General features: G+C 47.1%; 1 protein-coding gene and 1 non-coding gene across 2 annotated transcripts in view; both read right to left on the reverse strand.

Annotated features, from left to right (window-relative positions):
• doc2a (double C2-like domains, alpha) overlaps nt 1–20466 on the reverse strand; it is a 37860-nt gene extending 17394 nt beyond the window's left edge. Inside the window, exons 1-5 of the mRNA XM_041956863.1 lie at nt 20142–20466; nt 12422–12501; nt 6396–6470; nt 5786–5895; nt 38–164 (exon numbers count right to left, since the gene is read on the reverse strand). Coding sequence (XP_041812797.1) covers nt 38–164; nt 5786–5895; nt 6396–6470; nt 12422–12501; nt 20142–20466 — 717 coding nt within the window. The remainder of the gene's footprint in view (nt 1–37; nt 165–5785; nt 5896–6395; nt 6471–12421; nt 12502–20141) is intronic.
• Nucleotides 2870–2941, reverse strand: trnap-agg. Its single transcript has one exon. It is a non-coding gene; the product is annotated as a tRNA-Pro (tRNA).
• Nucleotides 20467–24925: the final 4459 nt, after the last annotated feature.

Raw genomic sequence — 24925 nt, forward strand, 5'->3', positions numbered from 1 at the left:
GTGTGTGTGTGTGTGTGTGTGTGTGTGTGCGTGTTACCGGGGGCGGATGCTCCAGGCAGGTGTGGAAATGTTTCGTCTGGTCGGGTTTCACACGTTTCAGAGGGACCCGGGACTCTCCGATTAACTCATTATGAGTCAACTTATCCTCGTCACACACAGTCAACCTGCACAGAGAGGAAACAGGAGAGGAAACAGGAGAGGAAACAAGAGAGGAATCAGGAGAGGAAACGAGAGAGGAATCAGGAGAGGAAACGGGGTCCTGCTGCTAACAAGCTCTCATCACAGCACAGACAAAGGTCATCGATGTGATGAAGATCAAACTGCAGATGCTGCTGCTCTAACAGTGAAATGTTAGTTTGTTATTGTTTTAAAGGTTTAGCTCAGATGCAGCGAAGTCACACAAACAAACTAACCGATGGAGACAGAGCAACTCACGACGACGTTAAATTACTCTTTTTGTCAATGGAGTCTGGTTTGGACTGTAACTTTGTAGCTGCCTTTTCCTGTCAGACAGGTAATACATACTGACAATCACCTCACGCAACATCACTTCAGATGATCCAAACTATCTCATTAACTTGCCATAACTGCACGAATCCATCAGTGCATCACTGCATAAATTCACATGTCCATGTCCGTAGGTGTACTGGCCCACTCAGGTAAAAACCACAGAGAAGACGTTGCCATGACAGACGTTTAGGTGGGTTGCAGAGCTGAGTGCTGTGTACAAATATTGTGTATTAATATCAATTTGTTCTCTATATGAATATATGTGAGTGGTGTAATGCTCTTTACTTCTGCTAAACTGGTCATTGAACAGGAAATAATGCACTCTGTTAGCAAGCTAACTAGCATTATGCTAAGAAGACATTCTTAGAGAATTAAGACTGAATTGAAAGAATGAAGATTGTTTCAGGTTGGTGAGACAGGAGATCTCAACAGGGTCCATACAGGTTTAGAGCTCCAGATGTTTGTGCCTGCTCAGCCTCAGCTTCTGTCAGGAAGCTGGATCTCGCCCTCTTCCTGACCCGGCCTTCTGATATAGAGTCTAAGTCAGGGAGGGGGCGGCCCACGATGCCCTGTGCAGTTTTAACCCCCCGTGCCAGTTGTTTCCTCTCCTGTGCCGTGCAGCTGCCATACCACACTGTCACACTGAGGCAGAGGATGCTTCAGTGTGGTCCTGTAGAAGTTAACGAGCAACCGAGAGGAGAGTCCAGCCCGTTTCAGCTTCCTGAGGAAGAAGAGCCTTTGTTGTGCCTTCTTCACCAGGCGGGAGGTGTTCATGGACCAGGAGAGGTCAGATGTGATGTGGAGGCCCAGGAACCTGATGTTGTCCACACGCTCCACCACTTCTCCGTCCATGAGGAGGGGGGCGTGATCCGTCTTCCTGGACCTCCTGAAGTCCACAATGACCTCCTTGGTCTTCCCTGTGTTCAGCACCAGGTTGTTGGCTGAACACCACTGGGTGAGCTGGCGTATCTCCTCTCTGTAGTGGGTCTCGTTATCTGAGATGAGACCCACTACTGTAGTGTCGTCCGCAAACTTCACGACTGTGTTGGTGGGGTGGATGGTGGATGATTACTAGGGTCAGAGCAACAGGCCAGTAGTCATTCAGGCAGGTGATGGATGTCTTCTTAGGTACCGGAATGATGGTGGAGGACTTAATACACTCAGGAACCACAGAGAGCTGCAGGGACAGGTTGAAGATGTCCAGGACACTCCTGCTAGCTGGTCAGCACATGTTCTCAAAGTCTGGCCTGACACCTTATCCGGTCCTGTAGCTCTGCGGGTGTTGATCCTCCTCAGGGTGGATCTCAGGGTGCTGCTGCAGAATGAGGGGCTGCTGCTCCTCCAGCCGGGGGAGGTGTATGGCTTCTCTGCTGAACATGTAAGGGATAATGCCCAACGAGGTGTCCATTATCAGAAATGAATGAATCCATTCATTTCTGATAATGGACAGCTCAAAGGGCATTATCCCGCTGATACCATGGTCACTTACGAAAAAAATTAATATTAAATCAATTATGAATACCTTAATGTTGTTTTTTACCGTTTTTCACAAGAAGCAGCATCTCTCATTGTGACGCGTTGCCAAGGTAACCAGCTCTGGCCACAGAACCTGCAGCTCAATGCCGGCTCTCAAACTCCTAAAACTGGCAACACAGAATTCTCCTCCTTCTTTAGTCGACTGGACAGACGCATAAAACAGTCACAAAATGTCATTGAGAGCAGAGGCAGGGTAGCTCTCAAAGTTGATGTCCATGTTTTTCTGAGCTAGGAAGTCTCTTAATGTTTTAACTGCCCATTTCGTGGATTTCTTCGTCCTTTTCATCCTCTAAATTGTTCAGTTCCTCCGGTGTCACCTCGTTGTGTCGCATCTCCTTCTTATATTCTCTTCTCTCTTTCTCTTCTGCTGCATCCCGGTCTTCAAAATTATCAAATTCACCAAACAGGTTAAATGAAACTATAAAATCATGTTTTGTCGACTGTTTTGCCGTTGTGATAAATAAACTGTGAAATAACGTATGTTAACGTATGTTCTGAGTTTCTGTTGCCACGGTTACCAACTAGCGTTTGAGACAGGGCAATAATTTAGAACAATCAGGCTATTTGACCGGAACTTCTTTTATAGGTGTCCTATAACACTGACACCCTGCAGCCAATCAGAATCGAGTATTCACCCAGACCATATATAATACCATATAAAACAAATTAAAGCACACCACTGGCGTGACCTTTTCTTTCAAGTCCAACGGGTACCTGACACTTAGTTCTGGAAGGATATAAGTGGAGTGATGCCACATATGATCATGCAGGACAGCAGGATCCTCAAGAGTGTTTTCTCTAAAGAGAATGCATCATTTTTTTAGGGCTCGTCCGGGATTTGAACCCGGGACCTCTCGCACCCTAAGCGAGAATCATACCCCTAGACCAACGAGCCACCATTAGTGACCATCTGAGCTGCAACCGAGCTCCACAACTCCTGTCTCAACTCAAAGTGTCCTCTAAACCTGAACGTGAACGTATATCAGACACCTGCACACGTCTCAGAGGTGGCGGTGTAGCAGCTGGGTGCTGTGTTGTTAGCCATTGCGTAGCCACATTTTCTCTTTAACATCAGCTACACCTGCCTCATGTGCTGGAGCTGTCAATGACTCAGCAGGCACAGATGTAACATGAACAAATAGTGGAGTCTGCTGGGATCAGTTTTTCATCCAGCTGTTTCTATGTACATTTTCAAATTGCACATGAATAAATCTGATCTGATCAGAAAAGTCTCCTCCACCTGCTGTTACCTCCATCAGCCGGAGTGGATGGAAACAAGCATTAAGTCAGAATTTCTTTCTTCTGGGAATTCAGTAAACATTCTTGACACATTTGGATGGAAACTCGACTCGTGCTAACATCAGTAAGCTAGGCTAACTAGCTTCCACTTTCCATGTGTAATATGATGGAGCAGCAGGTTTGGTCCATCCAGATGTTGAATGTACTCCAGAGGCAGACGGCCAGCTGCTAACAGTAACAGTTGGATTTGTCTCCTAGCAACAACAGTTTTCAGTTGACAGTCAGCCGTTGCCAAGGAAACGCCCACCCAGAGGCGTAAGGTTAGACACTGTTTTTACAAATATGTCCATAAGCTTTTATTCTCTTTTGACAAAAGGAGAAATGATGCAGCTGCAGTGGAATCAGGGGTAAATATTCAGGTCAGTAAGACCAGATGTGGACCAGATCTCTGGTTTTTATCATGTTGAGATGTGAGAATCTCATCTCTGCTGCTCTGCTCAAAGGCGGCGGAGGAGACAGTTTGAGCATCATCTTGTTTTTACTGTTTGGACGCTGCCGAGCATCATTCACTCCCAGCAGAGACTCTGTCCGGTTGAACGTGGCCTCATATTTCTGAAGGATGGTGCTCGTCATCGTGTTGATAAAACAGGTCTGAGCTCAAAAACTAGAAAATGATCACATGACTTGAGGGTTTCATGATGTCAAATATGACAGCATCCATCCCTCTGAAGTGGTCTGCAGAACGTTGCCACGTGTTGAGCACGTTGGCCAGAAAACCCTGAAACACAGCAGATCTGCTGCAGGTGTTAGCACTGGGAACCAGATGCATGTGAATGGCTGCCGGTAGTCTTTGGTTTCTGTCTCCATGCAGATCATCTGATATTATGAAACATCAGTTTCAAAAAGGAGATATTTTGTTTTCAGACTCTCACAGTCAGGAACCTCATAATCAGCTGATGTCACACAGTTCTTGAGCTTTGGTAGAAAGTGTTTGCACAGACCGACGTTGACAGCAGCCTCGTCATGGCGACCAAACAATCAACTTCAAATGTCTAAAACTGGTCCTCACAGAGATAAAAACACAAGACTCTATCACACACACACACTCACACACACACACACACACACACACACACACACTAAAACCGAGAGAAGCAGTGAAATCTCAGAGGAACCTGAAACCTGAATGTTGGCACGAAGGTCTGAGGAGGCAGTGAAGCTCATCGCAGGGCGACTCTGCCTCCTACACTCACTAATTAGCTTTAACGAACATGTTTTGGAGGAAACATCACTGCTGCCTGGATTACATTCGTCGTTTCTTCTTCTGGGGGGAAGGTGGAGCGTAACATCAGCTCGTTCCTGCAGTCATTAACGGCTCAAACGAGACCTGCTGTTTAAGACAACATGTGGATGCAAACCGTCTAAATATCCAGCACTACTCTGTCTGCAACATCCAACTCATCCCAGAACCGTCACCTGGTTCTGAATCCCCCACGCTCGGATCAGATCACAGTGAACCCAAACGCCCACATCAGGGTCATTTTCTGAGGGCAGCTCATTAGTGCTTCCAGTAATTTTAAAAACTATTCATCAAAACGGAAAAAGGTAGAAATACGAAAATCAGTGTTCAAAAAAGAGATTTGACAGATGGATCCTGAGTTTCACCTCAAGTGACAAGTCCAGATTTAGGATCCATTACTGGGGCCCTGCCAGAGGATCTCAGGCACACATGTTAAGGTCTGACAGCAGAGTTCTGGATCAGCTGCAGATCTGGAGTCTTACTTACTGGAGTCAGGACACAACACAGGAGACATTAGTGGAACCGGGCTTTACCGAGACGTACAGGTGAGTATCATCTGCATAGCTGGATTCACAGCAGGGGCAGCGAGTATACAGAAAATAAGAGGGGACCCAGGAGAGACCCCTGAGGGACCCCGCAAAAGACAGGAGGAGGAGACACAGATGAACCGATCCAGAGCCACATCACTGATGCTGCTTCACCGCCTCAAAGGCTGAGCTGTTAACATGGAGTCCAGGTCTGCAGGAGGTCACTGGTGGATCGGAGGTCATCATCAGCGTGACTGAAATAATCATGTAAAGGCTCTGAACAGAGATGAAAACTGATCCAGGATTCACTTCAGGACAAACTTATTGATCACCTGTCACATACACACACATCCACAGTATCGAGCCCCTCTTAAGACCTCCAGACTGCATGCTGGCTGCAGAAACTGTGCTCATTATGCTGCACTTCGGTCCAGGCTGATGGCTGTTTAATGTTTACATGAAAGAACCGGCAGAAACCAGTAAGAAGACCACCGACTTCAATCCACTGAGCTTTCTCTGAATGTCAGCACGTCCCTGATCTTGATTAATGACTGCAAGAGTAATCAGTCCGAAATGAGATCCGGTGAAACAGCCATGAATCATTCACACACACACATGCACATGCACACGCACACACACACACGCACACACACACACACACACACACACAAACCTGAGTGTCTTCCTGTGCATGTCTTCCTCTGTGATCCCGACGTAAGTGAGCGTTTCATTCCACACTGGATTCAGAGAGTTTCGAATAGTCTTCGTTTTCAGCTTATTGGCCTGAAGGACACACACGCACACACACACACACACACACACACACACATATTGATAAGTATTGATTTCAGTTTGGCATTTCACTCTCTGCTGCTTCAGACTGTAGCTCAGACGCAGCCAGCGTGAGTTAATCCTGCTGATGTTTCCCTCAGTTTTTGTTAGAAAACATTTAAATCTGGATTCAATATAAGATTGATCTGATCGTAATCAAAGTTTAGATTTCAGCTGATGTTTGGATTAATTCTGGTCAGGTTGTACCAAAGCTGCAGACTAAAAGTTAAACCCTGATCAGAGATCAACTGTGAACTGTTGGTTCAGTTTCACATTTTTAGACCAGCAGAGGAAATCCTGCTGATCAATCAATGCATCAGTTATTTGATCTGCTGAGTTTTTGTGTTCCACATTTCATTTTTAGTGAATGATCTCTCCTGGTTTACAGTATGATGATACTAACACAGCAGCTTGGTTATCAGGACACGTGGGTCTCCGGCTACTTGTCTCACCTTACAGGCTCCAGGCAGCAGGTGCAGTTTGACGTACGGGTCGGCTAAACCGTTGAAGTCCATCGGCTTCAGACCCTGCACACACAAACAAGACCGGTTTCATTCAGGTGAACCAGCTCAGGAGACCTCATCTAATACAGTTCATCAATTTATCTACCAATCATTAGTTTTTCTGTGTACTGACAAAGGTTTGTGATGAATCTAAAAGTCATTGTAAACAGGTCTCAGCTGTGTAATCAGATTACTGGTTTGAACAGTGTGTTAAATGATTCCGGAGCAGAACGAAGTCAGAGGATCAAAGGAAGCTCTTGATTTCAGTCTGTTGACCTCGGCAGCGAGACACAGACTCCTAAATGTCTTTCAACAGCTTTGACATTTGCAGCGCCGGCAGAGACTCGGGTCGTTTGGTCTGTGATATTTTTGCGGCTACAGCGTTTTGAATGAGTCGCAGGAAACGCTGTGACGTTACAGACGAGTCTGCTGCGCGATGGAGGACGGAGACGCAACATAATGTGTCTTTGCATGAGCTCCTACAGAGTTTTCTCTGCTATGCTAACCCATACAGGCGTTTTCAATGGGGTGAGCAGCTAGCTGATGAAGCTACACCTCTGTAGTGTTGGTAACACACCAGCAGGGGGCGCATCAGTCTTATTTTAATCACACAATTTCTGTTTTCAATGTCAGTATTAGAACTGGGTTGAAGTCGATTGTTGCCTTTGGCGCCGTTGTGTCCATATGATGAACGTGATGCTGCGGTTGCACCAGATTCAACCAGGACCTGGAGCAGCGAGAGTCTCCATCATGCCGTGGTTCTAACGACCTCATAAATGGACGTTTTCTGATCCGAGTTCAGACGTCGTCTCTTCTGTCGTGGGATGGAAACACGGTTACAAGCCCGCTGGTTAGCATGGCTTCACTTTGAGGAAGGTGGTCATGTGATGATGCAGTGGGCTGATTCAGCAGCGACATGGAGGACATGATGGCTTCGTCTCTGCTCCTCCATCACTTGAGCAAACTCTCAGAGGAGCAGCTACACCGACCAGCACCAACCAGCACGCCGCCAGTTCACGGCTGTGAGTGAAGCTCCGTCAGACGCCGAGCAGCCTCCGTCAGACTCACTGACCTGCTGTGCTGGAGCTGCATACGGAAAATAATTGTGTTCCATTAAATTCACTGATATTCACAACAGGCTCAGTTAATCCACCTGTTCACGTCCGAAACTGCCTCTTTCTCTTCAATAGATGGAGGGAAATCATTACCATTTGAGCAGATCCTGAAATAAAGAAAACACAGGATGGAAAGCTCAGTGACAGCAGGTGCTCTGATTATCTCCAGCTCCGAGCTAATGAAGCAATTTAAAGCTCCCGTCTGTCTCCATCAGGGTGTCGTCTCTAATGTTGTTCCTGGTTGTGATACTGTTGAACTCGATACGTCTGCTGGTGCTTTAACCTGCGAAAACAAACTGAGTCTGCCTCACAAGAGTTGAGTCACAGTGTGGAGGAATACTGCAGCCTCAAAACACACTTTGTCACGTAAACTTGAAGTAGTACGTGTTGTGTGTACATGTACACTGCAGACCACCAAACTGTGACCGAGTGCTGACCAGACTGACATCTGTCAAACTAACCAGTCATTCTGATCACTGACGGCTTTTCTCTTGCAACACCAAAAAATACTGTTTGATTAAACTTCTTGTTCTTGTGAAGCATAAATCTCATCTTATTGTGGCTTATTCAAATAAGTTGTTTGAGCGCAGCATCTTCTTCGTCTCATGCGGGTGCATCAGGCTGTAATGAGCTCGTTACTGCCCCCTGTGGTCCCAGAACAGAAAACACACACTGCTACTCGATGCTTGCAGTCGTAGGGAGTTTTCTGTCCGCCGACAGCCACAAGAGGCAGCGATGAGCTCATCCCACACACAAAGATGCACCACAGAAAGAGATTCATGCTTTACCAGAAGCTTCTTCTCAGAAAGGAGGTTTTGGTTTTGCAGGACTGACTGGCTGGGTTGGAAAGTGCAGATCTTCCCCTTCACCTCTGACACATGGAAGCGCCTCCCTTATCTTCTTAAAGGATAACTTTTGTTTTTTACAACCTGGACTTCATTTGTAGCATTAAATACGACCATTAGACACCCCGACAACTTTGGTGGCATTTGGAGTCGTTTTGAAGAAATTAGCCCCAGAGGAGCGGCGCGTATATCCGTATAATGCGAGTACTCGGGGCATCCATGCGCAGCCTCTATATAACGCATAATCTGCAGAAACTCGTTCATATTCTAATATTTTGTTCTGATATGCTGGTGCTATTCCCCTCTGAGCCCGTGGTGGCATGTTATCAACATCCAGCGTCTCTAGACAACTACCTCTGACGTGGATGACGTCATTTTCGAGCGCCGCGCACTGCGAGCAGCCAGCCACAACACGGCTGACTCTGCGGCGGTCGGCTAGTTTAGCTGTAGTTTGCGACTGTTATTTTTCACAAAACGGATGAATATTTTTCCGACTCTGAGGTGGTGGACGATGACTTTGTTTACGATGGACGTCCTCACCGTTTTGAGCCAGAGTACACGGACGAGGAGCTCGTTGAAAGGAGGACGAGGAGGCAGAGAGAGGAACAGCTGGCCAAACAACAACAAACGGCTGCGCGTCCACGAGTAGACGGTAACTGGTGGTGTTCTTGTGGACAATGTTCATCGATGACAACAGAGGAGGATGTGTCAACTGGAGGATTTTCGCGCAATGATAAACCGGGCTGTGGTGGAGACGTTTTTTTGTGTCCCTAAAGTGAACTTGAAGACCCAGCCAAAGCCTGCAGGGCCAAATGGGCAACTTTCGGTTTAGTAAGTAGCTTACACACATGTATAGATTGTTTACTTGCCTTGGTTTTGTTTGACAGAAGTTTATCATTGCGCGGATATCCTCCAGTGTTGTGATACAGACATTTATTGACACATCCAGACGCGTATCTCCTGGCCGCAAGTCCCACTCTGAGCAACAGAGGCATTCCTCCTCTGTTGTCATCGATGAACATTGTCCACAAGAACACCACCAGTTACCGTCTACTCGTGGACGCGCAGCCGTTTGTTGTTGTTTGGCCAGCTGTTCCTCTCTCTGCCTCCTCGTCCTCCTTTCAACGAGCTCCTCGTCCGTGTACTCTGGCTCAAAACGGTGAGGACGTCCATCGTAAACAAAGTCATCGTCCACCACCTCAGAGTCGGAAAAATATTCATCCATTTTGTGAAAAATAACAGTCGCAAACTACAGCTAAACTAGCCGACCGCCGCAGAGTCAGCCGTGTTGTGGCTGGTTGCTCGCAGCGTGCGGCGCTCGAAAATGACGTCATCCACGTCAGAGGTAGTTGTCTAGAGACGCTGGATGTTGATAACATGCCACCACGGGCTCAGAGGGGAATAGCAGCAGCATATCAGAACTAAATATTGGAATATGAACGAGTTTCTGCAGATTATGCGTTATATAGAGGCTGCGCATGGATGCCCCGAGTACTCGCATTATACGGATATACGCGCCGCTCCTCTGGGGCTAATTTCTTCAAAACGACTCCAAATGCCACCAAAGTTGTCTGGGTGAGTAAATGGTCGTATTTAATGCTACAAATAAGGTCCAGGTTGTAAAAAACCAAAGTTATCCTTTAATGGGAAGCATTCAGGCTTGCCTCGAGCGTCGTGGCGAGGCAGTCGCCAAATGGGGCGAGAAAATACTCACATGGGTCATTTTAGGAAGCGACAAATCAAAGGATTCGCTGCAGAAACCCTGATCCAACAGTGAAGCAGGATTCTCCAGGACCATGTTTGTATTGATCAGTTTTTATCCTGAGCTCGTGTGTCTTTGTGCTGCAGGTGTACATACAGCGTGATATACACACTGTGTATAAAACAGGAACACGGAGAAAGACAGTGTTTTAGTTTTAGGGCTTTAAAATATTAAATGGTGTTGCAGGGAAAATTACAGAGCTGCTCATCAGAGCTGTGACATTTCAGCCTTCTGCACAGATTAATCTGAGATTTGTTCAGTTAATTTGAGTGAAACACAGAAGGAGCAGGGGGAAATCCTGTTGTCTGTTGATGCTGGTCTGGTTTCTGGAGGCAGTCCGTCTCATTGGTTTGTTGAGTCCCTGAGCAGGTGTTAAGTGTTGGGAGGTGAGACAAGAAGCAGCAGCAGTGAAGAGGAGGTGATGAGGAGAGTTTGTTGGTGACAGAAATGGCTGCTGAGCCTCCTGATGATGACAGATACCTGCACACACGGGAACATCAGGTGTCCGCTGAATTGCTCCTCAGCGCTGACGGTCCTGGAGCTCGACGGCGATGCAGCTTGGTTTCTCTTTGCAGTCCCTGTTGTTCCTCACACTGACTCTGTGTGACAGTTTGCTCTGAGTCAGTGTGAATGACTCCTCCTGCTGTTGTCATGGCGTCCCAAAGACGCTTTATATGATCCCGGGAGCTTCAAACGAAGCTGGATTGGTCTCGGGTGAGAGGCCTGACAGAAGTCAGCACACTGCAGGTGTGAGGGAAGGACCAGAGACCAGAGAGGACCAGCTCCTTCAGAGGAACAGAAGTTCACTACGACTCCCAGAATGCATTTCAAGAAGATCAAGATACACGGGCAGACTACAGACTAGACAAAATATGGCAACACCTTCTTCCATTTTGAGTTTGCAGTGCTGGAAGTATTCAGATCTGTACTGCAGTAAAAGTGCTAAAACCACACTGAGAAAATACTCCTCTACAAGTACAAGTCCTGCATTGAAAACTTTAGTAGTATGTAAGTATTATCAGCTGTCACTGTGGATACAGACACACGTATCTCCATCACAGAAGTTTAACTCAGCCCGCCTCAGTTCCAACCTGATGGTCAGAACGAGAAGCTCCACATCCATCTCATCTTGTTACGGACCGTCTCCGAGCTACCTCCTCAACCCATGACAGAAATCCTTCGTCAGCTCTGGTTCAGTCCCCCAGACACTCAAACACCCCATCCTCAAAAACCTGGACTCAACCTGACCTAATATCTTTGCTTCCTGTTGCTTCTCAACTCAAACCCGCCACGATCTCCAAAGACCTGTTCGGACCATTTCAATCCGGTTTCTGCTCACAGTGCAGAGACATCCCTCTTGAGTCTCCAACAGCCTCCTCATCCTCCTCCACCTCATGCAGCTTTCACACCATCAACCGCACCTTCCACCTCGAATCCTCCCTCAACATCACCAGTACTGCCCCCTCCTGGCTAAGGTCTATCTACCAGACAGAAAACAATTCATCAACATGTCCCGAGGTGTCCTCCAGGGGTCGGTGTGTTTGGTCCTCTCCTCTACAGTCTTGGTAGCATCAAACGTTGTCATGGTCTCCACCTCCACCTCTTCGCCGACGACATCCAGCTCTACATTTCCACTAAATCCATCACCAGCAGCTCCCCGCACTCTGCAAACCGACCGCCTCAAACCGAACTGTGATAAATCAGACAGGATCATCAGCGGGATTATGGGAGATGCTGTTCATTAAGAGCTGCTAAAAACAGAGATGTTAGAGTCATAGAAAACTCTGCTCCACAGTGGAGGTCAAAAACCTTCAGTTTGGTTCTCAGCAGGAGCAGATCTTTATGATTATAAAAGACATATTCAGTGTCCTGTCAGTCATATTACCACAGAATAGGGACAAAGTGAAGAATTTTCAAATCCTTCACCTAATGGCTTAAAAGATAAACTTTATTTTAGTTTCCATGAATCTTAGTTGGTGCAGCCGAGCCTGTGCAGCGTGCAGCATGTGGGAAACACTGTGAATTAGTCTTAATGCATGTTTGCTCTGTTTCTCCTGCTTTGGTTTCCTCCGGCTGCAGCAGAAAATGATATTTCAGACAAATCCACAGCTGACGCTGATTCTGTTGGTGAAAAACAGGCACTTCATTTGAAACATGCTCAGGACTGAAAGCACCTGCAGCCAAATGGGAGCAAATCCCAGAACGCAGCTTCCAAAATCTGCGACAGAGGCGTGGTGTGGACGGTGTCTTTACCTTGGCCCGCAGGACGGTGCAGTGCAGCTCGCTGGAGCTCTGCTCGTATCTCAGCTCAAACTCCAGAGTTCCCAGAGCAGCTGGGGAAATGACACATGAAGGCAGAGAGACGCAATTATCATAACTCATGAAAAAACATGATTTACAACCGTCGCATCGATGGACAGGAAGGATGGCATTGTTGAAAATCTGTCAGAAGAAATTGAAAGCGTGCAAGAGAACAGAGAAATATCTCGGGAACACCGAGCATTCAGGAGACGGAAATCCAATTTAGTGGAGCAGCACCTGTCACATGAATCTGAACACATCACATCACACGCCAACACGACAATCCCCCTCAAACAAGAGTACACACATTCGTCAGGGCTCGCTCCAACCACCATGCATCCTGCGTGAAACAACACAAACATGTGCATACAAGTAACAGACACACACACACGCACACACACACGCACACGCACACACGCACGCACGCACACGCACGCACGCACGCACACACGCACGCACACACACACACACGCACACACGCACACACACACACTGCCTGCTGTGCTTCCAGTACAGTTATATAAGATACATACAGCATATGATTCACAGGGATTAGGACACATGTGTATTTTGGGCATCAGCTTATATCGTGAACTGAAGTGTATCAAACATATCGTATGTTTATGCTAAACTATAAGCTATTGTAAGCTGCTGTAGGATTTATCAACCTGCACTGAGGACAGAGAGCCAGAGTCTCACCTGCATCCCCGTCGGCTTCTGTCGCACGTAAACAGAACGATTTCAAGTGACTGTTACCATTTCCTGTTGCATCATCAATCAATCAAGCGACTGAAAATGACCACGTAAAGCCGGCATGTCAAACCGACTCCATGAAGGCCCGTGTGGCTGCAGGTTTCATTCCAACCAAGGAGGAGCACACCTGGCTGGAATCTATTAATCAGCTGATCTCAGTCTTCAGCTGATAACTAAATGATCCCTTGATGTTGATTGGTTGGCCTCGTCCTCCTTGTTTGGAATGAAAACCTGCAGCCACGCGGCCCTTTATGGAGTCGCTTTGACATAAAGCATGAAGCACAAAAAATGACCATGAAGAGACAAGACAAGTACACAGAGACAACCACAAAGAGACAACCGCAAAGAGACAACAGGAGACATTTTACTGCACAGACAGTACTTTTCCTGCATGAAGCTGATAATACTGCAGAACTTTTACTGCATGAAGCTGATTGTACTGCTGTACTTTTACTGCATGAAGCTGATTATACTGCAGTACTTTTACTGCATGAAGCTGATTATACTGCAGTACTTTTACTGCATGAAGCTGACAGTACTGCAGTACTTTTACTGCATGAAGCTGATAGTACTGCTGTACTTTTATTGCATGAAGCTGACAGTACTGCTATACTTTTACTGCACGAAGCTGACAGTACTGCAGTACTTTTACTGCATGAAGCTGACAGTACTGCTGTACTTTTCCTGCATGGAGCTGATTATACTGCAGGACTTTTATTGCATGAAGCTGATAATATTGATGTACTTTTACTGCATGAAGCTGACAGTACTGCTGTACTTTTACTGCATGAAGCTGATAATCCTGCAGTACTTTTACTTTTACTGAGGTTGTGGTGCTTGCAGTTTGGCTTGTATCCTAGGTTAATGTGGCCAATGTCAGTATATGAAGTCCCATTATCTGTAGCAGAGAGAATGGAAAGGCTAGTTAGCTCTTATATTAGAAAATGGTTGGGTGCTCCCAGGTGCTTAAGCAATGTAGCTTTGTATGGGAAAGGAATGCTTCAGCTGCCAGTATCCAGTCTAACAGAGGAGTTTAAATGCACTAAGGTTAGGACAGAACTTTTATTATCTGGGAGTAAGGACATGTTAGTTAGCAATGTGGTTCCGAATCCTTCTGGGGGGAGGAAATGGAACCCAAGGGCAGCAGTGCAGGAGGCAGAGGCAGCTCTTAGGCATGCAGAAATAGTAGGAAATGTTCAATTTGGCCGGGGAGGCTTGGGGCTTGGCCCAGGCAAACCAGTGTGGAATAAAGCAGGTCTAAAGGAGAAAAGAAAGCTTGTAGTGGAACAGGTGCGTAGGCAGGAGGAGTTGTTAAGAGGGGCAAAAGCAGTTGGTCAAGCCAAACAGGGACAATGGTTGAATTGGGAAGGTGTTGAGAAGAGGAAACTTAGTTGGAGGGACCTGTGGAATATGGAGGAAGGCCGTATTAAATTTCTGATAGGGGCGACATACGATGTGTTGCCAACCCCGCAGAACCTAAGTCTCTGGGTACAGGGCGATCAATCGTGCCCACTCTGCTCAGGTACAGCAAGTTTAAAGCACATTTTGTCAGGTTGTAGAATTAGCTTATCACAAGGCCGGTATACATGGCGGCATAATCAGGTGCTGAGAAGCTTAGCCGCAGGCATTGAGGAGAGAAGGAAGCAGGTGAATTCTGGAAGTTCTAGAAGGAGAGGTTAGATGTGCAGTTTGTTCGAGAGGGGGAGAAAAATAGAGCTGCTAAGTCAGGGAGAAAGCAGGGAGGTGGCTGCCTGGTAGGGGCTGATGATTGGCAAATGCAGGTCGATTTGGGAGGACAGCTAGTTGTGCCCCAGGAAATAGTTTATAGTAATCTGAGGCCAGACATTGTCTTATGGTCCATGAGTAAAAAGACTGTGTATTTTATTGAGTCAACAGTCCCTTGGGAAAATTCAGTGGAGGCAGCTTATGAAAGGAAGAAGACTAAGTATGCAGATTTAAAGACAGAATCTGAGCAGAGGGGATGGAAGACCAGGGTCTGTCCGGTTGAAGTGGGGTGTAGAGGTTTTGTTGCAGGGTCAGCTGTTTCACTGTTGAGGGAGCTGGGAGTGCATGGGCAAAATTTAAGAAAGACAGTGAGGGAGATGTCAGATGAGGCTGCTAGGTCTAGTCAGTGGATATGGATCAGGAGAAATAATAGTAGTTGGGGGGTGAAATAGGGACAGTGGGGGGGCAGGCAGAGGACATGCATGCCTAACCCGGCAAGAGAAGAGGTTAAAGTCTGAACAAGACACCTCTCCTCTGCTCTGCTTTCCCCGCCCCATCTTCTCGTTCTGCCAATAGGAAGAGAACCAGGAAGTTTAGATAAGGTGGGGGTGTGGCCAGCTAGAGTCTCTCTTTGGGACCATGCGGCCTGTTCAGGTGAGTTTGCGTGGTAAGACACAGAGTTGGCTTGTTTTTTGATCTTTTTGGTTGTTTTCCTGTTTTGTTTGCTTCTTGAAGGAAATGTTAGGGTTTGTTTTCCTGCTCTGTTTGCTTTTTGAAGGAAATGGTAGGGTTTGCTGCTTCTTGAAGGAAATGTTAGAAGAGGCTGTTAAATCTAGTCTGTGGTTTAGGCCTCCACCTTCAGCACCTTCTAAATTTTCCACCCCCTACCCGAACAAGGGTCTGTATCCAATCCCTACTTTCATCTTTTGACTCTACCTCTTTATTTTCCATCCCCTACCCGAACCAGGGTTTGTATTCCCACCCCGCTTTTTCTTGGTGCAGTTGGTGAGAGGCAGGGGTAGATGATGGTAGTGTGGCAATCGGCAGTTACATGTGGCATCTAGGCCTGTGGTAGCATTGTAGCAGCTAACAATAGCTAAAGCGGTGAGAGTATGATAGTATCTTAGCAGTTAGTATTGGTAGCTAGCAATTAACATTAACAGTATAGGTGAATCTAGCGTTATTGTCTTCTTCTGTTCCTCTTAGCAGGTAGCGGTTAGCACATAACATTAGCTAAATGGTAGCATCGGAACTGTATTGTCTTCTTCTGTTCTTCCTAGCGGTTAGCAGTAGCATTAGCAATAGTTAAATGGTAGCATCGGTACTGGCCACTACCTGGAGCATCTCTGGGTCAGTTGAACGTGGCGGTGCTGTTTGGATTGTGTAGGAGCAGTGTGAACTGGCACTAGGGGGGGTGACTCTGGGACGCCGGAGTTCACTGCCTAACCTCCTGGAGGTGTAGTGGGACTAAGTAGGCGAAACACTGTTGAAGGGAGGTTTCCACCTGATGACCCCCAGAGACGTGTTAGGAATCACTGCTCTTTGGCAGGTATAGAGGCAGATTAGAGCTCCAAGGTTCTTCACTGAGAATGAATCCTCTTTTTGAGCACAAGTATCTTGTGTTTAAATTAACTGCATGAAGCTGACAGTACTGCTGTACTTTTACTGCATGAAGCTGATTATATTGCAGTACTTTTACTGCATGAAGCTGACAGTACCGCTGTACTTTTACTGCATGAAGCTGATAATCCTGCAGTACTTTTACTGCATGAAGCTGATAATACTGCAGTACTTTTACTGCATGAAGCTGATAATACTGCAGTACTTTTACTGCTCATCTAACTTCAGCATGTCAGTGTATTTCTCTGTGTAACTACTCCTTTGATCAATGATTCATTCCAGCTGACCTCGTTGAGATGAAAGCTGCTTTGTTCGGCTCCACCTGGAATCGACTGTGTGTAACTGGAATCACGTCACTGATGTTGTTGTGTTGAAATGTGGTTCAGACGTTCAGTTTCTGGTTGAACTGGAAACACTTTATTGACCCTCTGACTTTTCATGCAGCGCCATCATCAGGTCAGTGTGTCAATGTGTCCACTACTTTGGTTTGAGAGACCAAATATCTGAAGAACCACTGACAGCCCCATCAGCCTCAGCTGGACTTTGTGTTGATTGCTAATTAGCTAATGTTAGCATGCTAGCACACTAAACCAGAGACTGTATAATAAATAGTGAACAGAGCCACATCACCCACTGGTTTGTGGACTTTTGTCTTGAAGCCTCCAGTTTGGCATTATGGACACCACCATCTTGTTTTTTGGAGGCAGAAGCGACCATATTTGGAAAAGAAGGTGGAGCTGGAGAGGATGCACTGCTACACCTACCTATCCTGACTGGATCTGACTGAGAACACGAGGACACAAAACTCATCAGGAAACAGTTTACTGAGGGAATAAAACAGTGACAGTTAGACTCATTTTTTCATAAGCCTACATGCGATCAGTCTTTTTGCAGCCAGTGGAGTCGCCCCCTGCTGGCCAATAGAAGGAATGCAGGCTAAGCTTGGAGGGGAGAGAGAGAGAGATTCCTGATTGGTTAAATCTAAAGTCTTTACAGGTGGAGGTTGGGAATAAAATCTTCTCTGCTCGTCTGATGATAGTTCACGAATTAAGAAAAAAAAACAGCATAAACTGTTAAAACGGTTGAAATTTACTGAGCTGAAAATTTGGCTTCCATAGCAACAGCACACTACCCTGCTGTTCAGACTATTTCCCAAAGACTAAGTTGTTGAATTAAAACTAAAGCAGCTGCTCCTGTGAAAACTCTCCAGACTGATTTAAATGACGGGAGGAGCAGAAAAGTGACCACAGAGCAGGTGAAGTCAAAGTCAGCCCAGCGTCACAGCAGATCCAGATCCAGTCTGAACGGGGTCTGAGCTTCCCTGACAGCAAACCATGAGGATGAATCTAGACAAAGTGTCTCCTGTCAGAGCTCCAGCTTGCAGAGACACCCTGTGCGCTGACTCCGCTGCAGTCCGGAGCAGAAAATGGAAATAAAAAGCTGTCGGTGTGCTTCCCTCACATGTTTCCACCCACCTGCACTGACACCCAGCAGCCCGGGGCGGCGAAAGCATACAGCACAAACAAACACTGTCCCAAAGACGCCGCTGCACAGCCACGATCATCTGCAGTGATGGAATCTGAGCCTGAGGGACCTCTGCAGGGATCATTCATGCCCTGAGAAAAACCGTCTTTTATGTTTGATCAAAAATGTTTGAGCCAAACAGATTCTCTCTCTGCTCTGCTCTTCCCTGCTCGGCTGAATCTTATTATTAAAACAGACAAAAAAAAATCATCAGCCAGCGACTGCAAAACAAATCCGATTCTAAATGCATGTTAATGAGGAAAAGACCCGACGGGTGTTTCCTCTGGACTGGATGTGAATCACAGCGGAACTTGAAAACATGTCAGAGGCTCAGCAGCTCTGAGACCAGCAGAGTCATTTATCACAATTTGCTCTTATTTTGTGACTGAAGCAGCGATAGAGAGCATGAAGGAGCGATCTCCTCGCCGCTCCTCTTCACCGCCCACGAAGCTCCTCACTCGATTCAAACCCGTCTGAGGCGTCTCTACAGCACAGACTGTTTGAGCTGCTGTTCTCACTGAAACACACATGTGCTGCATTATTAATGTTATTTTCACATAAAGACGTGAATTATTGATCGGGAGAAGAGGACTCTGGCCGCTGGTGTTGTGGCTGGTGGATAAATTGGACTCTTGTGTTTTAGTTTATTGATCACAGAGGAGTCACTGCAGCATCTTTCTGACCAGAGCAGGTCTGATGTCACAGCCAAGCAAACACCGAGGTCATGAGTTCAAACGTTCACCAGCTTAGTTTAGCATGTTATTATGCTAACATTTGCTCATTAGAACCAGCTAATTAAATTTAGCTAATTAAAGTCCAGCTGAGGATGATGGGAATGTCATCAGTTCTGCAGGTATTTGATCATAAACCAAAGTGTTGAACATTTGCAAATGTTGACCTGATGATGGCGCTACAGGACAAGTTATTACAGTTGATCCTGAAGGGAACATGAACATCTGAACCACGTGGGTGCTGCTAACACGGCTAAAAACATCGGAATCAGCCTTTAAAAGCTCAAAAACAAGCTTCGTCATAGGATGTAAACTCCTCTTCAATATAAACACTCAGAAAAATTACTGAGGACGTGTCCTCCATGTCCCCTACAGACGGACACCAGGGTCGGTCCAACATTCGGTCCAAAGCAAGATGTCCTCACATTGAATGGACAGACTGAGTCGCAGTCCTCTGTGGACCTTCATGGTTCACCTTTTGTCTAGTTGTAGCATCATATCAGATTTTTTTTTTCTGTCCAATTGAAATATGTCTCCACGTTGTCCCTCCATAGTCCCAACACGTAGCTACGTTTGTGAGTAGGTGTGTGTCCGCTGTGTCGTAGCCTTTGGCAGCTATGTGTTTCTTTCACATTGTGTTTAGTGTTGTGACAGAAGAAGGGGGGCCGGCAGCTGGCAGGAGACACACCTCAGGTCTGCACTCGGAGCCGTTTCTAGCTAAAAGCTACCGCTAACATGTGACCCATCACTGCGCGCTTGTAGTGAACGAACACAGACTGCAAAACCAGTCCGACACATTTCCCAAATACATTTAGCAAGAAAACTCACGTCTGATCTTAAAAGAAGTTCAACGCTGTGAAAACAGCTTTTGATGAGTCAGCTCGACCTGAACTCTGGTGTGACAATCATGCTGAGTCATGCTAAAAGGCGCTACAGTGACGGTCTTAGGGGCCGTCCAGATGTTGTGTCGCACGAATTCATTATTTTCCACGGAAACGCGTGACAAGCACACCTGAAACCAAACAGTCGCACACTTTCAATTTCTTTCAAATGCAACAAGCACATGTGACATGAATTAACCAATCACCCTTTTCTCTGAATGACATCACAACATCAGGCTGAAATGTCAGCTGAACTGAAGATGGAGGAGCAGCTGAATTAACGGTTAGTGGAGCAGAAGAGAAGGAAACACCTGGAGCTCAGAGCCTGTGATAACTGGTTAGCATGGTGATGCACTGTTTTTACTCTACTAGCTGCTAAGTGATAGCAGCGCTAAGCGGTACAAGCACACACAGACACATGCCAACAGCGAGGCTCACTGCAGTCGTCACTGTCGGAGCTGTTGATCTCCACCGACGTGTCCACGCTGCTGGTCAGAGACAAAGACCCGCCCCCGCCCGGCCTGCCGTGGGCCAGCAACGGAGACAGGAGATGAGCCCCGCCCATCCCGGAGGCCGCCGAGCCGGGGCTGAGGGCCAGCGGGGAGGAGGCGGGGTTCGGGGAGGCGGGGCCCGGGGAGGTGGGGGAAAGGCGGGGGAAGTAGGCGGAGATCTGTCGGATGGGTCTGATGGGGCCGGGGCAAACGTCAATGGCCATGTGTTCCTGGATGGAGATGCTGAGCTTCTTTCCTCTCCGCACCGTCATAGAGTCTGAAAGAACAAAGACAGAGGTCAAGAGCCGGAGCTTTCTATCATATCACATGAGCTTCACCAGCAGAGAGAGACAAAAGACGGAAAGGCGTCGCTTCGTTTATTTTCCCTTTAGCTTCCTTCAGTTTCAGTGTTCACAAACATCACGAAATCAGCCTTTTCAAGAAGGCGGCGACGGACGACGGACGGAGGCCGAGAGCGTCTGAATGTTAGCAGGAGTGTTCCGTCTCAACATCCGCCAGCTAACGAGCCGCCGCGGCGAAAAGATCAGCAACACGTCGACTTCCCTCAACTTCAGCGTCTTCAACCTCAAAAGACACATTCCTCCCGTGACGATGACGAGAGCTGAAGGCCCACTCACATCCACTCATGTTAGACGAGACCCGCAGCAACACGAGAGCGATCAATCAGACTGCAGATCGCTGACCTGCGGCTGACCCAGGGTCAGTGGTGGAGAAGTGTTCAGAGCCTTTACTGCAGCAAAAGTACTCATACCACACAGTACAAATACTCCACTACAAGTCCTGCAGTGAAAATGTAATGTACAGATGTAATGTTTGAAAAGTACTGAGTGCAGTAAAACGTCCCTGTGACTGTTCTCCTGTTCTACTGTTCTCCTGTTCTTATTTCCTCCATTAATCGACTGTTTATAACTGAAGCTGTTAAAGCTAAAGCTAGGCGCTAACGCTAAGAGCTAAAGCAGCTCTGCTCATGTGTTGAGTCTCAGATATTAGGAACCATGAACAGCTGCTGTTGGTCCGTCTCTCAACGCCGTCTGACTTCCTGTCTGTGGCTCTCAGCTCTCAGCCCATTGGTTCCCTCTGAAAACATAAATTTGTAGCTTTGTGTTTAAAAACGTTCCTCCAACAGCTGCTCGCTGTAGCTTCTGTCAGATGGGTCGCTTCCTGATGTTAATGAAGGCGCAGTCATGCTCGTTTGGTCTGACGAGATTTGTGACCGACAGGTGGACAGCAGGTACCTGACAGCAGGTACCTGACAGCAGGTGTGTCCAGGTGTGGGTCTCACACATGCAAAGAGGGAAGAATGTGTGTGAAAAGCTGTGAAGAGAAAGAAATTTCTGTGAATTGGATGGACAGAGATAGAACAAAGGACGGAGTCAAACAGCCTCCACCACCTCCAGCCACAACATTTAAACCTCTGAGAGGAAAAGACCTGGACCTGCTGCACCCTGTCAACAGGTCAGACATCCAGCAGCAGCTCAGGATGCTCGACCGGCCCTGGACCACTGTTAGCATTCCAGCTCAATACAGGGGACAGGACACCAAGTACTGCTTCTTTTTCATTCAGATGGATTTTGATTGGCTGTCAGTCCTCCTCTCATTCATCAAACCGCTGAAAGTGATCCCGACCACTCGCTGTGTGTCTGTGTCACTGTCTTTATCTCTCCGTGACTTTGTCTCTCCATGTCTAAGTCTCTTAGTGACTTCGTCTTTCTGTGTCTTTGTGTCTCTGTGTTTTCGTGTCTTTATCTCTCCGTGTCTTTGTGTCTGTGTTTTCGTGTCTTTATCTCTCCGTGTCTTTGTGTCTCTGTGTTGTCGTGTCTTTGTGTCTCTGTGACTTTGTGTCTCTGTGTTTTCGTGTCTTTGTGTCTCTGTGTCTTTGTGTCTCTGTGATTTCGTGTCTTTGTCTCTCCATGTCTTTGTCTCTTTGTGTCTTTGTGTCTCTGTGTCTCTTTGACTTTGTGTCTCTGTGTCTCTGTGTCTCTGTGTCTTTGTGTCTCTGTGTCTTTGTCTCTTTGTGTCTCTGTGTCTCTGTGTCTCTGTTTTTGTGCCTTTGTGTCTCTGTGTCTCTGTGTCTTTGTCTCTTTGTGTCTCTGTGTCTCTGTGTCTCTGTTTTTGTGCCTTTGTGTCTCTGTGTCTCTGTGTCTTTGTGTCTTTGTGTCTCTGTGATTTCGTGTCTTTGTCTCTTTGTGTCTTTGTGTCTCTGTGATTTTGTGTCTTTGTCTCTTTGTGTCTCTGTGTCTTTGTGTCTCTGACCCTTTAAATTCTCTTCTGTTTTAAAATGAATTCATGTTGTGAGGATCAGCAGAATCTTCTAGAATCAAACTCTCAGTCAGCTGTGGCTCAGACGACCCTTTACATTCACGAGTTCCTGGCGGCTGAATAAACGAGTCAAAGAGAGTCTGAGGTCGGACCTGCTCACGTCTCTGCATTCACTGCGTCCAGGAGACTTTCAACCTGCCGCGGGACGAAAGGACGGACAGCCGCAGAAAAGTGCCGTCAGAGTAGGACTACTGCACCGACCTCATCGCAGGCGTCATTCTTAGAAATGTAGAAGGACGTTAAAGGAAGAATAATTTCAGAAAATAATCAACGTCCAGCGTAGCAACCACCAACTGGAGCAGGTGAGTCTTAAAGGGGAGGACGGTGGAGATTTATCACGAGCAGAATAAAACTTCAGGACTCTTTATGTTGACGGTGGACGTGTCTGAACGGAGGAGTTCAGTCTGAGACATTTGTGTATAAGAACATTTAGACTGAGAAATGTCCCGCTGAGAGCTCAGACTTTAAGCAGGAGAGCTGATCTGTGATCTGCTTTCCATTTCAGAAACAGAGAGAAATCCCACGCTGGCGACAGCAGGTGTGTTTCCATCCGCCTGTTTTTATGAGCATTTTAAATGTTAGCAGAAAACATCTGACAATTCAGGAAAAATAAAGAAAACATCAGATGTTTGTGGAGCGATGACGAGGCTGTAGCCTTCCTCAGGTTAAACCATCGACAGTGGAAATGCCAAATCCTGCAGTTATTCCAATGGCTCAGTTCCCATAGACCTCCATATTAAAATGTCCAACTTCACAGCAGAGAGCGTGTTGACAGCCTGGTACAAACAACTCCTTTCAGTTATATCGCTGAGAGTTTGGTGGAGTCAGACGCCGCCAACATGGCGACGGCATCAGTCATTGTCCCTGGGCCTCAGGAACCTGAGGATGGCGCCGTCATTCAGTGAGCAGCAGTGGTCCACAGGTGCGTCAGACCGAAGGTGTTTTACCTGAGAGACGAGCACCTGATGGTCTTCAGTCTTCAGCCGGAGGGTCTCTCATAAAGCTGTCGGGTAAATGTGGTGGGGGACAATATTTCCCTCCGTGACGTGGAGTCCTCGTCCTCGTTAGTCCAAACATTAAACAGCCGGTTTCAGTCATCAACGAAACTTTCACATCCCGCGGGCGTCTTCATGTCCTCTGGCAGGAGACGGTGAGGGGACGGATCAAAGGCATTAAAGGAAGTGAAGACTTTTGAAGAGTGGGGGGAAGCGATGGTGTGTGTTTGAGGGCGTTTCCTGTTTGAAGGGTTCTGCAGGGCGTCCATGGCGAGGCGGAGCGAGGACGCTGATCCAACAAGCCTTCAATATGAAACCTGCCGGAGGCCGGGACGGACTGGCAGTGTGTGTGTGTGTGCTCAGAGTGTGTGTGTATTCACTGTTTGTGTGTGTGAAGTGACTGTGTGTGTGTTCATGTGAGTGCATTCAGTGTGTGTGTGTCTGTGTGTGTGTGTGTTCAGTGTGTGTGTGTTTGGTGTGTGTGTGTTCAGTGTGTGTGTGTGTGTGTGTGTGTTCAGTGTGTGTGTGTTCGGTGTGTGTGTGTGTATGTGTGTGTGTGTGTGTTCGGTGTGTGTGTGTGTGTGTGTGTTCAGTGTGTGTGTGTTCGGTGTGTGTGTTTGTGTGTGTTCAGTGTGTGTGTGTGTTCAGTGTGTGTGTGTGTGTGTTCAGTGTGTGTTTGTGTTCAGTGTGTGTGTGTTCAGTGTGTGTGTGTTCGGTGTGTGTGTGTGTGTGTGTGTGTGTGTGTTTGTGTGTGTTCAGTGTGTGTGTGTGTGTGTGTGGGTGTGTGTGTGTGTGTGTGTGTATGTGTGTGTGTTCAGTGTGTGTGTGTGTTCAGTGTGTGTGTGTATGTGTGTGTGTGTGTGTGTGTGTGTGTGTGTGTGTTTGTGTGTGTTCAGTGTGTGTGTGTGTGTGTGTGTGTGTGTGTGTGTGTGTTTGTGTGTGTTCAGTGTGTGTGTGTGTGTGTGTGTATGTGTGTGTGTTCGGTGTGTGTGCGTTAATCTCTGGAAACATTCTCCCAGTTGAAAGTGAAACCAGTGACTGACAGGCAGTCTTGGTGGGATTACTGGTGAGACGGAGCGGGGGGGTGAAGCTGAGGGAGGGTATGCTAATGAGCACACATGAAAAGCTGCCGTCTCTGCTTCCTCGGCTCCCTCCTCTTCGTCGCCTGCCGGTCGCTCCCTCAGCTTCGTTTTGTCTTCCTGTCTCTGTCTTCGCGTTGCTGTGGACAGTAACTGCCCCCCCCTCACTGAGCCCAGGTGACTCACTGGTTTTGAATGCAGGTGTGACAGCACCTCAGTGAAGTACACTGTACTGCACCAAAGTACACATTTAAGGTACTTGTACTTGAGTATTTTCTTTCTCACTTTCACTTCATTACATTCATCAGACGCTTCAG

Source organism: Chelmon rostratus, chromosome 17 (genome assembly GCF_017976325.1).
Source record: "Chelmon rostratus isolate fCheRos1 chromosome 17, fCheRos1.pri, whole genome shotgun sequence".
Lineage (NCBI taxonomy): Eukaryota > Metazoa > Chordata > Actinopteri > Chaetodontiformes > Chaetodontidae > Chelmon > Chelmon rostratus.